The sequence below is a fragment of the Chiloscyllium punctatum genome, chromosome 26, assembly GCF_047496795.1.
Source record: "Chiloscyllium punctatum isolate Juve2018m chromosome 26, sChiPun1.3, whole genome shotgun sequence".
NCBI lineage: Eukaryota > Metazoa > Chordata > Chondrichthyes > Orectolobiformes > Hemiscylliidae > Chiloscyllium > Chiloscyllium punctatum.
In genome coordinates, this window is record NC_092764.1 from 29,362,451 (window position 1) to 29,379,419 (window position 16,969).

At 38.3% G+C, this 16,969-nt stretch overlaps 2 protein-coding genes across 4 annotated transcripts in view; one reads left to right on the forward strand and one right to left on the reverse strand.

The window, feature by feature from the left end:
- Window positions 1–3,008, reverse strand: part of dhx38 (DEAH (Asp-Glu-Ala-His) box polypeptide 38) — a 133,655-nt gene extending 130,647 nt beyond the window's left edge. The window contains exons 1-2 of one of the 3 annotated variants that reach the window (XM_072595991.1): window positions 2,871–3,008; window positions 287–645 (exon numbers count right to left, since the gene is read on the reverse strand). In XM_072595991.1, coding sequence (XP_072452092.1) covers window positions 287–594 — 308 coding nt within the window. In that variant the 5' untranslated portion in view covers window positions 595–645; window positions 2,871–3,008. The remainder of the gene's footprint in view (window positions 1–286; window positions 646–2,870) is intronic. The other 2 variants (XM_072595992.1, XM_072595990.1) reach the window with 2 other exon arrangements.
- Window positions 3,009–3,085: 77 nt separating this feature from the next.
- On the forward strand, window positions 3,086–13,694 carry psmd7 (proteasome 26S subunit, non-ATPase 7). The gene is made up of 7 exons (XM_072595994.1): window positions 3,086–3,234; window positions 8,370–8,461; window positions 9,125–9,217; window positions 9,825–9,922; window positions 10,850–10,930; window positions 12,065–12,156; window positions 12,853–13,694. The coding sequence occupies exons 1-7, from the start codon at window positions 3,161–3,163 to the stop codon at window positions 13,277–13,279; spliced, it is 957 nt and encodes a 318-aa protein (XP_072452095.1). The 5' UTR covers window positions 3,086–3,160; the 3' UTR covers window positions 13,280–13,694.
- Window positions 13,695–16,969: the final 3,275 nt, after the last annotated feature.

The window sequence follows — 16,969 nt, forward strand, 5'->3', positions numbered from 1 at the left end:
ACCCCCAGAAGCAGAAACATATCAGGCCATTTCACAATGGATGCTTCCTTAGCTCATCTCCAAAGTACTGGTCACGTGGTAGTTTGAGATGTCTTTATACTATGCCGTGAATTTCTGTAGGGTTTATTTCTGAAAGAGGTAGAGTCTTTTCTCACACATCAAAGACAATCTTTTCTCATTCTAGGTACTAGTTGTGTTGTGCTAAGATGTTTGAAAGGAAGTAACTGAAAAACCATAACTTGAAGAAAAATAAATACAATGAATATAAGTCATTGTAATGCCATACCTTTCCTTTTTCCCATGTCTGCCTACTTTGTCACCACTTTCCTCATCAGAACCCAAGTCTTCCTTTCCTTCATCCCAGTCTTTATAAGATGACACTTTTGATTTCTTCTTTTCTTCTTCTTCTTTCTCTTCTCGTTCTTTTCTTTTCTGAGCAGCCAATTTATCAAGCCCTAGCAGTGACGTCTTTGGTGCTGGTGCTCGAAAGATATGCTGGTCATCTGTGGCAATCTTCTTTTTTATTATTAATCCGCCAACCTGATTGCCAGGGTCACTGCCCTCCAGCCGGTGAAGGGAGTCATCATCATTCATGCTCAAGAGCTATAGCAGGTAATGTCAATGTCAGGATTTCAGTAAAAACTACTAAAACAAGAGAAATGAAACAGTATTTTTGCAACAATACACTCAGAATCAGATAAAATATGTGTTTTTGAATCCACTAGAATTACTGACAATTATATTCCAATACACTGGCATTAACGATATATAATCATGATATATCAAGTGATGTATACTACCAGTCCAGAGTATACTTCAAAGCACTGCACCATTGACATTCAACAGTGTCATAATTCAGTTGCAATGCCAGTGTAACTCCTTTTGCAAATATAAAACCTAAGCAATCGTTAACGAGTAAGGCATAGGAAGGTAAAGAAATCTAAGCTAAATTTGTGTTCTTAAAAAGTAATTTCGGTATTAAAAATAGCTTTATTTGTTAAATACTCAAGTATTTTATAGCAGTATTCCTCCCAATAAGTAGAATCTCTTTTACTTTTCATGTAGAACAAGAGCTCAGAATCATTATTTTGTTTATGATACAGGTTTCAGTTGAGGCAAGGGGCACAGTCAAATGATAGGTAATAGGTAGAGTTAGTAATGGTGCACATCCGTAGTTAGATATTCATCAGATAAGTCAATATGATAGCAAAGTTATAAACAGTTAGATTTGGCTCCAGCTAGATGCCACGTAGAAGAATGTAATCAGTGGCTAGGAAATAGACAAAGGTTTTAATGTTTCCAATATTCCATGCACTTTGACAGGAAGAGTAGATGACTTAAATGGAGAAAGACCACAGAACTATAGCACAGTAATTTAGAAGTCCTCATGCAAAGATCCCAAACCTGAATTTGCATGCTAATAGGGAAGGTAATTTGAATGTTAACCTGTATTTCAAAGGGAATGAAGTGGAAAAATAAGGAAGTCTTTCTGAAAACTATATGAGACATTCAACAGCCTACAGGGGGAATACTGTGAACAGTTTTAGATCCCTTATCTAAGGGAAGATGCACTGACAATGAAGGTAGGTTGATTAGGTTGGAGCTGTACTCATTGGAATTTAAAAGCCAGTTTTGAGAAGGTTTGTAGCTCAGGTTGAGGTTCTGGATGTACGTTTGCTCACTGAGCTGAACGGTTCATTTTCAGATGTTTCTTCACCATACTAGGTAACACCTTCAGTGAGCCTCTGGACAAAGCTTCGTCCGGAGGCTCACTGAAGATGTTACCTAGTATGGTACTGAAACGTTTGAAAATGAACCTTCTAGCTCAGTGAGCAAACTTACATCTGGAATTTAAAACAGTAAGACATGACCTTGTTGAAACATGCAAGATTCTTAGGAGAGTTCACAGGGTAGATGCAGAAAGGTTGTTTCCTGTTATAGGAGAAATTAGGACCTGATGACATCTATAGAATTCGTTACCACAGAGGGCTGCCTATGGCAGGCCCTTAAATATATTCCAGGCTGAGGTGGACTGATTTTGAAGGGTTATAGTGAAAAATATAAGGGTTATATTTTTAAGGTAAGGAAACCAAGGGTTATGGGGGAAAAGGCAGGAAACTGGAGGTCAGCATCATAATATCAGGCACTGAATGGCAGGCTTGATGAGCTGAATGGCCTGTTTCTGCTCCTACGTCTTATAGAAAAAATATCTGCTCCGACAATATCTTCTTTTACAAGCAGACAATTTAGACACTAATGGGGGGGGGGGGGGGGGGGAAGAGGTTTGTGGGTCTAGAGAGTTTGTGATTAAATTAAGGCAGGTGTCATCAGCATACATGTGGAAACTGACATTTTATTTTTGGATGATATTGCTAAGGAACAGCAAACACAGAAATAGAAGTGGATCAAGGAAAACTGAGGCAATAACCTGGAAATGAAAGGGGAAGCCATTGCTGATGGTTCTCCAATTACATTAGGCAGTTGATAGCGGTGAGTGAATGCTGTTCCACCCCAGCTAGACGAGAGTGTGGTGGATTTTGCGATAAGCCATGTAAAAAAGCTGCAAAGATGACTGCATGGTATCTAATTTGTGAAATTTATAGCATCGTTTTCGAGCTGCATCGGGACGGAAATCTGATTGGAGGATTCAAATACGGAGAGGTCGGACGAATGGCCATGCACTTGGGAGGCGACAACATACGGTCATTCATCACAGTACATTCCACAATCGAGTCTGTGCACTTGCGAAGCCGCTGCTTGAAGGGAAAGTTGGTCGAACGGGAAGAAGCCTCTGCAACCCCGGTCATTTTTAAAACAAAACAATGTGACTAATGTTAACGATTCCCCTACCCTCGCTCAGCCCCATGTACCTGTCTGTGTGAAATTAATATTCCCAGTCCCATAGGCCGCTAACGGCAGCGGCAGCAGACAGTTTAAAGGCCTGTCCTCAGGCGGTACCGCGGTCTCACAGCCCTTCTCCAGCCATCGTTCTCCCTGCCCTCACCAACATGGCGCCCGGATGGCGTGAAATCACTTCCGGTGCCGCCACGGTTACCAGGTCACGGATCTGAAAGGAGACCATTTCTGTTTCCGGTTTGTGTGTACACTTTTCTCTCCTCTCCCCCAACCAGTGTTTGGTGGTCGCGGGCATTCGGAGACGATGCCGGATCCTGTGGTGGAGAAAGTGGTCGTTCACCCGCTGGTGCTGCTGAGCGTGGTGGATCATTTTAACAGGTTAGTGTAAGGGGAAGGTTTGGACTCGGACGCGTGTGCCCGGAGTGTTGGTGGGGACTGGCTGCGCTGCTGCAAGGGCGGGTTCGGGGCCTGGGGCCTTCCCGAGTGCACAGCAGCTGCCTGCGGTCGCAGCTACTGCCAACTGCTGCTGAGTCACACCGTCTTTAAATATGGTCCCAGCTGCCAACTCCTCACTGTTTCTATCAAAATTTATTCTCGCCGTTTGGATTTTAACTGGATCTCCATTCATAATCCAATCCGCTGAAGATGGTATTGCTGACCCCATGCATCGTTCAGTTCGAATGTTTAGTTGCAGATATCAATTAACGTTGACTCGTTGAAGTTCCAGGAGAAAAATAGAATTAACTTTCAGCGCTTAGGTTGAATGGATGTGCGAGATTATTTTTTTTAAGGCAAGAGCTGAAAACGAAGGTTGCGCTCTGTAGTGCATTATAATGGCTAGTATAATCGGGTGCTGCTGTGAAATATAGGAATAGGAGTGGGCGATTTCACCTCTTTCATCAGGTCTGGCATGTATTTACACTTCACTTCCCAAACTTGGCCTTGTAACACTTAAATAATAAAATAAATCGGCTTCAATTTTGAAATTTTCAATTGATCCAGTCTCCATAGCTTTTTTTGGGAGAGTGCCAGATTTCTGAGATTTTTTTGTGTAAGTAAGAGCTGAATGGCAAAGTGCTAATTTTCAAAGTTAAGTACTTTATTCTGAACTTCTTCACCCCAAAGGAAATAGTTTGTTTCTCCCTAACCTATCTGATCTTAGAGTGGGATATAAGGTCAGCACAACATCAAGGGCCTGTATTGTTCTACATTCTATCACATTTTCAAATTCATGTCATTTTGTTCAAAATCTGAACCTAAGTATCACATTTGTACTGCTGATGTCTTTGTAACTGGAGGCATCACAGAATTAATTTTTCAGAATTGTTGAGGCACGGAAGGATGCCATTTGGCCCATCATGCTTGCATCATGTCTTCAAACAAGCATCATTACTGAGTGACAGCTTCCTTTGTCTGCATACCCTTGCATGCTATTTATTAAATCTGTCTCCTCCACATTTCCAGACAATACAATCCATACCCTAACTATTTGCTATGCAAAAAGGTTTTTTTTCTCACATCATTTTAAATCTATAAATCTTTAAATGCTAATTAAGTTGCTAAAACTCAGATCTGTACCTTTGAACTTGTTAGTACGTGGAGTAGTTAAGGTGAATGCCATACATGCACTTAAAGGATAAGCTGACATGGGTGGGGAGAAACTTCTGTGGAGCATGTGCATTGATATAGTGTAAAATAGTGTGTTAAATTCTATATAATCAATTTCTTTAATCAATAGATTAAATGAACCTGATACTGAGTATCATAAAAGCAGTGTTTTCAATCAATCTCTGTTTTTTAAGAATTATTTAATTTAATAATAATTCTCAAAAATATAGGTAAAGTTTAACTACAAGTTATCTTTTTGAAAGGTACTTTTTCATATATGTAATCCAAATAACCTGTAGTGTTTGATCTGATGCATCAAAATTAGATGATATCATGCAGTGTACCTCATTGCTTACATTGTCCTAGTTTGTCTCACATTCACCCAACTTGTATTTCGGTACTGTCACATGATTAAACAGCAAATCTGAAAAGAATTGAAAAGCTGTTTGTGAATTAAGTTAAATGTCTATTTCATTTGAGAAATATTAATTTTCTTGACATCCTATTTTTCATAATTAGTAGCTGGATTTATTTGTACTATAAAATCATATTTAATGCTAATTCATTGTGCTGTACAGTGTATCCCCAACTTATGAATGTGATCTCATACGTGTAATTTTAAAGACCCAACATAAAACATTTTCTGTACTTTCAAGACTTCTTTACATTATCTTGCATTATGTTCCGACTTGCATACAAATTTACTTGTAAACAGATTCCGAAATGGAATCCATTTGCAACCCGAAGAATGCCTCTATCTTCAAAAAGTGCCTATGTATCAACATGCACTGATCTTTTGTTGTATGCAATATTTAGTAAGTTTTGAAAATTTAGCTTCAATAGTAAAATTGATGGTGGTAGTGATAGTTTTTTTTTAATACTAATGAAAAGGGTTCTGATTCAGTGTAAAATTACTGACCCAAATGAGAAAATAAGCATCATTGATTATCCGAACAAGATAGGTGGGGAGTATTTTGTTCGGGTAACTGATCTGGTTGTAAACAAAGGAAGCATTCTCAAGTGTAAATGGAACCCCATGACACAGCCTTAACCAGAAGCACCGACTCACATGTCACACCAGTCAACTTGATCAAATCAAATCAAAACCCATTCTGGGACAGATTGGAGCCTTTGCTGTAGTTTTATGTGAGTTCTCAAATGTCCACCTAGGTTGCTGTCAGTGTCTTTGCTCAGAGCCGTGGTGTTTCACTTATTCAGGTCATTGAACAAGTCTAAAACCAATTGTCTAAAATAGACATTCGGATTGTAATTAAAGTACGAGAGGGAAAAAAGCTGCATGTAAGTCTGTCAATATATCTCCTGAAAGAATAGCTGTCAGAAACTTTCTGCTATATATGACAAAGAGAGAGAAGGAGACAGAGAGAAAGGATGCAGAGACAATGTGAGAGAGATGGAATGAGGCAGAAGGACAGTGAAGAAAGAAAGAAAATAAATGATAGAGGCAGAGCGGGAGCAAAATTGCTGAGTTCACTGGTGGGTGGTCTGTCGTGGAAAGAGAGGTTCAGCAGGTAGTGACAGATTCCAGTTTCCGATCTCAAATTTCAGGACCTTGAGATCTTGTTTGGATAATCCAAAATTCAAATAATTGATGTTTGGATAACAGAAGTTGATCTGTAAATGGATCTTTTTCAGGTAGGTAGGCTGTAACTAGGGGAGTGCTTTGAGATTACTGTCCAACCTTCAACTATTTACAATTTGTATCAGTGATGTAGATGCAGGGGCTGAATGTACGGTAACTAAATTTGTGGATGGTGTAAAGATAGATGAGAAAGTGAGTTGTCAAAAGGAGGTAAAAGGGAATATAGGTGGGTGAGTAAACCAAAAAATGGCAGATGTGGGAAAATGTGAGCTTGTCCATTTTGGCTGGAAGAGTAGAAAAGCAATGTAGTGTTTAAATGGAGAGAATACGGAGAGAATTCTCAAGAATACGGACACATTTGGGTGTGATGATACGTGAATCAAAGAAAGTTAGTACTCAGATACAGGAAGTAATTAGAAAAACAGAAATGGGGTATTGTTATTGCAAGAGATATTGAGTAGGGGAGTTTTACATCAATTGTACAAGGTCTTAGTGACACCCAACTGTGTACAGTTTTGGTCTCCTTACTTGAAAATGATATAATTGTTAAAAGAAGTTTATAAAATTGTTCACTCACTCTTTCCTAGGATGAGAGGGTTATCCTGTAAGGGATGATTGACCGTACTCTGCCTGTACCAATTGGATCTACGGCACAGTAAAAGGTCCTTCGGCCCATCACATCCACGCTAGTAAAAACAACTACCTACCATTTTCCAGCACTTGGTCCATTGTCTTCTTTGCCTTGACATCACAAATGCACATCTAAATATTGCTCAAGTATTATGAGGGTTTCTTCCTTGTCTGCCTTATCTATGCCCCTCATAATTTCATACATCTCAATCATGTCCCCCATCAATCATGTCTGCTGTGAGGAAAACAACCCCAGACTGTCCGATCTCTCTTCATAACTGAACAGTTCAGCCCAGGCAACATCCTGGTAAAAGTCCTCTGCACTGCTATCACATCCCTCCTGTAATGTGGATTCCAACATTAGAAACAATATTTTAGCCGTGGCCCAACCATTGCTTTATACAGTTCCAACATAACCTCCCTGCTCTTAAAACAGAGGATACAATTTAATAATGAGTTCTCCGTTTTAAAATAGAGATGAAAGTAGTTCCTTTCTTTGAGGACTGTTAGTCTGTGAAGTTCCCTTCCCCAGAAAATAGCGAAAGTTGCATTTTTAAAATTTATTGAAAGCAGAGATGGTTAGATTTGAGATAGACGAGGCAGTCAAGGTTTGTGTAAGGACAGGCAGAAAACTGGGTGGAGATCGCAATCATACTGAATATGAAGGAAACTTGAAGGGCTGCCTGGCCTTATCCATTTACTAAGTCTGATATTCATGAATTATCAAATTAAAACCTCATGTCTTACTATAGAATAGAAAAAATTAAAATTCACCATCATTTTGTCACATTGATTCATGTGAAAATAAGTTTTCATCTATTCAGCACACACTTCTGTTATTGAGGAATGAGTGAGTAAAACTGCATTTAAGCAGAGGCAGGGTGATTTTAAGATGCACCTATATTTTCAGGGAAGGAATGATAGGCTACATTGTCAGCCTTCTCTCTCTCTTGCTTGATCTTGCTCTCGCATTTGCTTGCTTCCTTCCCGCCGTCCCAATAATCAAGGTGCAGGGTTACAGGGAAAGGGCTGGAGAATGGCACCACGTCATTATGCCCATTCACAGAGCTGGTGCAGAGATACTGAGCCAAATAGCCGCCTCCTGCACTGTAACAATTCTCTGGTTCTGTGATTTTTTTTGTGTGTGTGTGTTCACTTGAACAGGCAGACTGAGCTTATCAGTATCTGATCCAAAAGATACTGCCCTGGGTTGAACTCTGATTTGTTGAAATTCATAAAGTGCTGGGGTGGAATTGGAATTTGTGAGCTTGAGGACACTGCCAAGCTGAGAGTTATTGCTGTAGTAAGTGATGTGGAGAACAAACTTAAAATGCTAATTATATATCAACAATATGCTATCAAATGTACATAGGTATTCCCATCAAAGGAACCTTTGGGAAATGGTGCTTAAAAGGGAGAAAGTGGAAGGTTTTGCTTGCCAATTTAATATTTTGCTCTGCCTCATTACAAAAATGGTAGCAAATTCAGAATCTTTAAAACAAAATATCAGAAGACAAATATGATTTAGTTCAGATAAGATGGTTCAGTATAAACAATAGAACACTAGGTCTTAATGAAAATCTGTTATTAATTAATCAAGCTGTTTCATAAATATTGCTTATTTTGTTAATTATTAAATTATTCATTGTGGTAACTTCTCATTTTCAATATTCAGAATAGGAAAAGTTGGAAATCAAAAAAGAGTAGTTGGAGTGTTGCTGGGCTCTTGGCACAAAAAGGTGCTTGATGTTTCAAACAGTTTTGCAGGTAAGAAATTAGTAGTAAAACTGATTATTACTGAAGTCGGTTGCTTCTAATATTGAAATCTAATACCTGAGACCAGACTACTTACTTGGTCCTGTTTTGATACCATCCATGCAGTTTTTAAGCAATGTGTTACTCAAAAATGGTCAAGCTAGTTTTGAAATTCTAATCTAATATTAATTTCAGTTTTGAGCAACCAGTAACACAAAAGGTATTTCTTCTTTAGATTTTTTGGTCAGGTTATTTGCAAAGCAGTAATTGCTCATTTTAAAAAAATCTTGGATCTTTGTTTACAAATTATTGTGTACATAACTTTATTACATTTTATAGAACTATGTTGGGAGTCTTTTCAAAGGTACTATTGTGACTGTAAGTATTGTGTTAGCTGAGCAAAAGACCTTCATGGTCAGTTTTTACACTTCAAACAAAATCAGCTTTTGTAATCTTTGATGACAAGCAAGAAAATTTTACTCTTACTTATATAATTAATGCTTAAATTTTAATGATGTGTCTTGATAAATAAAGTCTGGAAACTTTTTCAACATTACACTTGTTGGAATAGGAAGGAAATGCCTGAACATTACAATTTTACAGTTAATTTTGATTTTTAGTAATTGCCTGACATTTGAGAACATTTTATCTTTTGAATGTTCTTTACCACATTAGTTCCATTTGATGAGGATGAGAAAGATGATTCTGTGTGGTTCCTAGATCATGATTACTTGGAAAACATGTATGGAATGTTTAAGAAAGTGAATGGTAAGATTCCTTTATAGTAAGTACTTCTCTTGAAACTAAATTTAGATTGTACCTGCTCATTACTTTTTCTTTCAGTCAAACTGAAAGGTTCAATCTTTTGAGTTTTTGATCTTTAATAAGGCACTTAGAATATGAGAGGCTTATTCCCTAAGGCGAAGTGATTGGAACAGTGGTTATTTTGCTTTAACAAATAAAAGCTACAAACTGTATTACTATCATATATTTCTTTATGGTCAGTTTGAGTAACAAAGTTCAGTCTGTTTCTCTGCATGCCTGGATGTCAATTAGAGAAAATATATTTTAAAATGAGAAATTAAATTAATGTTAATCAGGAATCTTCTGCTGCAAACCTGCATTTGTTTGGTTTAGAAAGATACCAAGACGAACATTATTGGAAAAAAAAAACCTGTTTATGTCCTGCCATGTTCAATTCAGAATCTTGTAATGTGGTACATACGTCTCATTACTGATTAGGACAAATATTGTTTCAAGTGAGGCTTTTCTTTAAAGTTGTATCAATGCGATAGTTTTCTCACATTGCTGCTTGTTGAATGTGATGATGCATCAAGGTATGTAATGTTAATGGGTGATTATCTATCTGTCTTAGCCAGGGAAAGGATCGTTGGATGGTACCATACTGGACCCAAGTTACACAAAAATGATATTGCTATCAATGAACTGATGAAACGATACTGTCCTAATTCTGTAAGGATTTAGACCTATCCTCCTTTGAATAACCTTCCAATAGTTGATTGTAAATAACATTTATTGTTTACATTATGTGTGGAGATGCTTGTTTTGGATGGTGAACTGAATTATTTAATTGTAAAGTAATCTTAATGTTTGTGTATTCATTTTGAATACAGGCTTCCATATTTTTATTAGTTGATGACCCATCTAAGAATTACAATTCCTTTATTGAAGGTTTCATTAAATCTCATGGATGAATTGAGTTTAATCATTCATATTTTAGTTTTGAAGAAAAATACAATAATATTTTAATTTTGTATTTCTCAAAGAATAGTTTGTGGTATATTATAATTCTTTTCACAGGTATATTGTTTGTCTTTTAGTTGTTAGATCAGGGATGTCATGTCTGAGATCATTATCTTATGAGTATATTTACATAGTAATTGTCCTTGTAATATTTAAATTTAAGTATTTAAAATTTTAAAATACGATAGTATTGACATGAGTATGTTATATGGATGGGAGTGATGTGACCAAATAATCTGTTTTAAGGCTGTCTGAAGAGAAATTGTTTAATAACCTGTCGATTTTGGTTGTGACATACATAGTAAATAACTGATAGGATTCTTTACCAAAGGTTATTTAAATATTTGAATTTACTGAAAAATTGCAGACAATATAGTTTTTGTTCTCACTTGTTAGTGTGATTATCAGGATGATTATACGAGAATATTATCCTTTCCTCTTGTCCCCTTTTTTACCATTTAATTGTAGCACTTATGAACAACAATTAATAATTACTCAACATGAAGCCTAACATTGCTTTGCAGCAAAATAAATGTTGCATTACCATTTTATAATGTCCTTAATTCCTGAAGTTAGAAATGATCTCTTATCAGTGTTTTTCACTTCCTGAGACTGTCCTGATTTTTTTTCTTTCAGGTTTTGGTTATCATTGATGTCAAACCAAAAGACCTGGGGCTGCCTACAGAGGCTTATATTTCAGTAGAGGAAGTTCATGATGTGAGTACCGCATTGATTTATGCGATACATGTCAATGCCTGAAATGTAATTAATCGTTCGGATGGCCTTTTCTTCAGTGCCTAAAACCCAATGAAATGTGATTTATATTTTCAGTGTAACTTAAGAGTTTTACGTTGTTCAAAAGTCATTTCATTAAAACTGAATTTGAGCTTTACCCTAGTTATAAACCTAAAAGCCAAATAACTGGCAACTTGTTGGATTTATAAAGCTATTAAAGTTTTGGCTTTCTTCACTATGACTTTCAATTTCTGACTTGTTTATCACTTGGATGTTCTTCCAAACATTGGAAAACTGAAATAGCATTAAACAGCATCCTTTCCATTACTAGATAATCAATGGTTATCTGAGCAGATGATGAACACTTTTTTTTTTCAAATCTGTCTTCTGACTGGTGTGCAAGAAGAAATCTACAATTGACTTAAATCATCTGGACACAGATGATTCAGGATGTTTTTCAATGACCTTTAGTGTAGATTGTGTGCATGTAATTGTTGAGATGGTATATGCTTAGGTTTAACTGTGGTACCTTCTTTGTTCATGGCAGTTGTTTTACCAATGTATGCTTGGGCACTAGCCATCTAGCAGTGCTCATACCAAACAGAGATTAATATCTTCATGTGAAAGGGGAAAATTATAAAGGAAAATAATTATTGATTGGTAAACATCTTCACCTCAAATCGTCTTGAAACAGCTGACAAAAAAATGAAAACTCTCAGTAAATGGACGTTGGAGGGGAGTCAATAGCCTACTGGTATTATCACTGGATTGTTAATCCAGAGGCCCAGATAATGTTCTGGGGATTCAGGTTCGAATCCCACCATGGTGTATGTTTGGAATTAAGAGTTTAATGATGACTATGAATCTATTGTTGATTGTCAGAAAAAAAATCTGGTTCACTAATGTCCTTTAGGGAAGGAACTGCAATCCTTACCTGGTCTGGCCTACACGTAACTTCAGACCCACAGCAATGTAGTTGACTCTTAATTGCCCTCTGGGTAATTCAGGATGGGTAGTAAATGTTGCCTGGGCAGTAAATGTTGCCTAGCCAGTAACACCCTCAACCTATGAATGAATTTTTTGAAAAGGTCAGTGTTTACTGTGGTATCTCTACAGGATGGAACTCCAACTTCCAAAACATTTGAACATGTCACGAGTGAAATCGGAGCAGAAGAAGCAGAAGAGGTTGGAGTAGAGCATTTGCTACGGTAAGTTGGAAATGTCAGCAATTTTTGATCCTAAAGCAAAGTTCGGTGAATTATTCCATCATCTCCCTTTGATACTGGGAACTATTTTGGAGAGGAAGGCAATTTTAAAAAAAATTAAATTAATAAGAGTTTGGAATTAAATGATTCTGCTGATTTTTGAGGTTTTAATTTGGTATGTAACAGTATTTGTTTATCTAGTGAATTGAGCTGTAGCCCATAGGTTATGACATAGAATTATTATTTTTCTTTGGGACAATTCCAAGCTTTTCAGTAACATAGCACATTTCAGTGAGTTAAATAATTCCATGTCCCATCTTTTTCTGTTCATTGAATTGTTCATAAACATCAAATTTCCTTGCATATGCGATAATTATACATTATGTTGCGAATCTCTCTACTAAGAGCATATGACAAGCTAAAGAAGGATCAAGTGCACTAATGTTTCAAATTCATTCATTTTACATGGATTTTTATTAGTTTTATATTAAGTTCCACAGCTCACCAGAGTGTCACAGCACATCAGTTATAAGTTACTGTCATAGGATAATGTTTAGAATCAGCTTTTGACATCCATACCTATCCCTGCATTAAATGTCAGTTTGAATTCTTTGTATAATGTTTAAGTTGTCTGATTTTATAACTTAAGGCTAGACTTTAGAATAATATTCAATTTATATGCTTGTACCCCCATTGCAGCGATATTAAGGACACCACAGTCGGCACACTGTCGCAGCGAATCACAAACCAAGTGCATGGTCTCAAAGGACTGAACTCAAAAATTTTAGAGATCAGAAATTACTTGGAGAAAGTGGCCACAGGGAAGTTGCCCATCAACCATCAAATTATTTACCAGTTGCAGGACGTCTTCAATCTACTGCCTGATGTTAATCTGCAAGAGTTTGTGAAAGCCTTTTACCTGAAGACGAATGATCAAATGTTGGTGGTGTATCTTGCATCACTTATCCGATCAGTAGTTGCCCTACACAACTTAATCAACAATAAAATTGCTAACAGAGATGCAGAAAAGAAGGAAGGGCAAGAAAAGGACGAAGGAAAGAAAGAGAAGAAAGATGACAAAGAAAAATGTGAATCAAAGAAGGAAGAAAAGAAAGACAAAAAATAAATTGTGTAGTACTTTTTTTAAAGAATAGACCTTCAACTTGAACACTCAATGTTGAGTGGGAATGTTAATACTTCAACTTAATTAAAAGGGCCAACATTTACAGCCATTGTGTTTGCATAAGCCAGTTTTCTGAATCTGTACAATGTACATGTTTAATCTTGAAAATTATAAATATTGCATTACTGATTTGTCCTAAGTTTGTTATTCATTTCTATAAGTTGTTGAGAATACCTACTTCCAAATATAACCTGCACTTTTTTTTCTAGATATGAGTATATTCTGGCAGCTGCACAGTGGAGAGATTAACTTAATCCCTTGCAACTGAGAGTAGCGCTCTGGCATCATCTACAGAATGAGTGAATTTCGTTTTCAATTTTGTTGGCTGAGCGAGTGAATAAAAGAGAATTTGATCTGACATCATTTGTTAGTATACTGACTTTTTGACTTGGCAGCTAACCCACATTGAAGGGCTGAGGGAAAAGATGGTCTTTTCAATTGAAGGTTTTAGCTTTTGATAGTTTATACCAATCTTTGATAGATCTATGATTACCAGTCTCCAGCTTAAATATATTCCAATAGCTTCCACAATCCTCTGTCCAGATACATCTTAAGATGTATCTGGACAGATACATGAGTAGGTGGGGAGCAGAGGAGTTAGGCGAAGGTTTAGACAGTAGATTTGGATCGACTCAGGCTTGGAGGGCTGAAGGGCCTGTTCCAGGGCTGTAAGTTTTCTTTGTTCTTTGGAATCCTTTATCAAAGATCCACAACCCTGAGTACAAAAAATTCTCCATCCAAGTGGTATGCGCTGATTCTGAGCTGCTTAACCAGAGAATCTCCTTGCCTGTACCTTTTGTAGGCTTCAATGCTTTATTTGTTTGGGTTTATATTCTCTAGACTTTCCGATTTGTCTGGTTGCTCTTCAGTGGAACAAGTCTACTGAACCTTTTTTGCACTCCTCTATGGCAATAATATCTTTCCTGCAATAAGCAGTTTAAAACTGCACACAGTCCTCCTGGTGTGATCTATCCAAGCTTTAGTCAATTGAAGGAAAATTTCATTATTCCTATACTCAAATCCCTTGCAATAAGGGTTAACATTCCGTTCTCAATAGCTTGCTGCACCTATATGGTAGCCTTCAGTGACTTATCAACCAAGGACACCTCGGTCCCTTTGCACATCTGTTCTTGTCTATTTACTAAGCCTATTCAAATCCTTCCGTAGCCACTTTATATCTTCCTCACAACATACGTTTCTGTTTGGTTTTTTTATCACCTGCAAATTTGGAAATATTACATTTGGTCCCATGTTCAAATCACTAATGTATATCATGAACAGCTGGGTCCACGTTGTGATCTTTGTGGTATCCCATTAGTCACAACCTGCCAAACTGAGAATTACATAAAATCAACTGGTCTGTAATTCTGTTTCACCTCTTGTTCCCTTCTTAAATAGCGGACTGGCATTTGCTACCTTCCAATCCACAGGAATCATTCCAAAATCTATAGTTTTCTTTTAGAATTCCTACAGTGTGGAAATAGGTCCTTTGGCCCAACAAGTCCACACTGACCCTGCGAAGGGTAACCCACCCAAAGATGTTCCCTCAACTAATGCACCTAGCCTACACATTCCTGAACACTGTGGGCAATTTAGCATAGCCATTTCACCCAGAATGCACATCTTTGGATTGTGGGATGAAACCCACGCAGACACTGGGAGAATGTGCAAAATCCACACAGACAGTCACCTGAGGCTGGAATCAAACCCAGGTCTCTGGTGCTGTGAGGCAGCAGTGCTAACCACTGAGCCCCCTTCTGGAAGATAATCACCAATATATTGATTATCTCTGTAACTACCTTCTTCAACACTCCAGGGTTTAGACTATAAGTTCCTGGGGAATAATCAATTTTCAGCACCAGGGTCCCAAGTTTGATTCCTGCCTTGGGTGACTGTCTGTGTGGCGTTTGCACACTCTCCCCATGTCTATGTGGGTTTCCTCCAGGTTCTCCAGTTTCCTCCGTCCAAAGATGCGCAGGTCAGCTGAATTGGCTGTGCTAAATTGCCCATAGTGCTGTGCATTAGTCAGAGGGAAATGGGTTTGGGTGGGTTACTCTTCAGAGGGCCAGTATGGACTTGTTGGGCCGAAGGGCCTGTTTCCACAGTGTAGGAAATCTAATCTAATTCTCCAGCACATTCTGTTTGCTTATAACAAATTCCCTTGACAAGCCAGGGGACTGTAGGCCACTGCACCTGACGTCGGTGGTGGGCAAGTTGTTGGAGGGAATCCTGAGGGACAGCCTGTATGTGCATTTAAAAAGGCAAGGACTGAGTAGGGATGGTCAACATGGTTTTGTGCATGAGAAATCATGTGTCTCAAATTTTTTTGAAGAAGTGACAGGCTTGATGAGAGCAGAGCAGTAGATGTGATCCATATTGACTTCAGTAAGACGTTCAACAAGGTTGCCCATGGGAGATTGGTTAGTAAGGTTAGATCTCGTGGAATACAGGGAGAACTAGCCATTTGGATACAGAACTGGCTGAAAAGTTGAAGACAGAGGGTGGTGGTGGAGGGTTGTTTTTCAGACTAGAGGCCTGTGACCAGTGGAGCGCCACAAGGATCAGTGCTGGGTCCACTACTTTTCATCATTTTATATAAATGATTTGGATGTTAAAAAAGGAAGTATAGTTAATACATTTGGAGGTGACACCAAAATTGGAGGTGTAGTGGACAGCAAAGAAGGTTATCTCGGGTTACAACGGGATCTTGATCAGATGGGCCAATGGCTGAGAAGTGGCAGATAAGAGTTTAATTTAGATAAATGTGAGGTGCTGCATTTTGGGAAAACACTTCTGGAGCGGCACAGTGGCTCAGTGGTTAGCACTGCTGCCTCACAGCACCAGGGACCCGGGTTCAATTCCCGCCTCGGGCAACTGTCCGTGTGGTGTTTGCACATTCTCCCTGTGCCTGTGTGGGTTTCCTCCCACAGTCCAAAGATGCCCATGTCAGGTGAATTGGCTATACTAAGTTGCTCTTAGTGTTAGGTGGGTTAGTCAGGAGTAAGTAATAAGGGGGTGGATTTCTCTTCGAAGGGTTAATGTGGACTTGTTGGGCCAAAGGGCCTGTTTCCACACTGTAGGTAATTTTATCTTAATAGTAAGGTCCTGGGGAGTGTTGCTGAACAAAGGGACCTTGGAGTGCAGGTTCTTTAACTCCTTGAAAGTGGAGTCGCAGGTGGATAGGATAGTGAAGAAGGTGCTTGGTATGCTTTCCTTTATTGGTCAGAGTATTGAGTACAGGAGTTGGGAGATCATGTTGCAGCTGTACAGGACATTGGTTAGGCCACTGTTGGAATATTGCGTGTAATTCTGGTCTCTTTCCTATCAATAGACAATAGGTGCAGCAGTAGGCTATTCTGCCCTTCAAGCCTGCACCACTATTCATTATGATCATGGCTGATCATCCTCAATCAGTATCCTGTTCCTGCCTTATCTCCATAACCCTTGATTCCACTAGCCTTGAGAGCTCTACCCAACTCTTTCTTAAACGAATCCAGAGACTGGGCCTCCACTGCCTTCTGGGGCAGAGCATTCCACACACCCACTACTCTCTGGGTGAAGAAATTTCTCCTCATCTCTGTCCTAAATGGCCTACCCCTTATTTTTAAACTGTGTCCTCTGGTTCGGGACTCA

Bases quoted from the DNA above. Each gene is read 5' to 3' on its own strand.
- psmd7 (XM_072595994.1), top strand. From the start codon at position 3,161: ATGCCGGATCCTGTGGTGGAGAAAGTGGTCGTTCACCCGCTGGTGCTG. The intron at 8,462-9,124 runs GTAAGAAATTAG...TTACCACATTAG, and splicing joins TGTTTCAAACAGTTTTGCAG to TTCCATTTGATGAGGATGAG. The intron at 10,931-12,064 runs GTGAGTACCGCA...GTATCTCTACAG, and splicing joins CAGTAGAGGAAGTTCATGAT to GATGGAACTCCAACTTCCAA.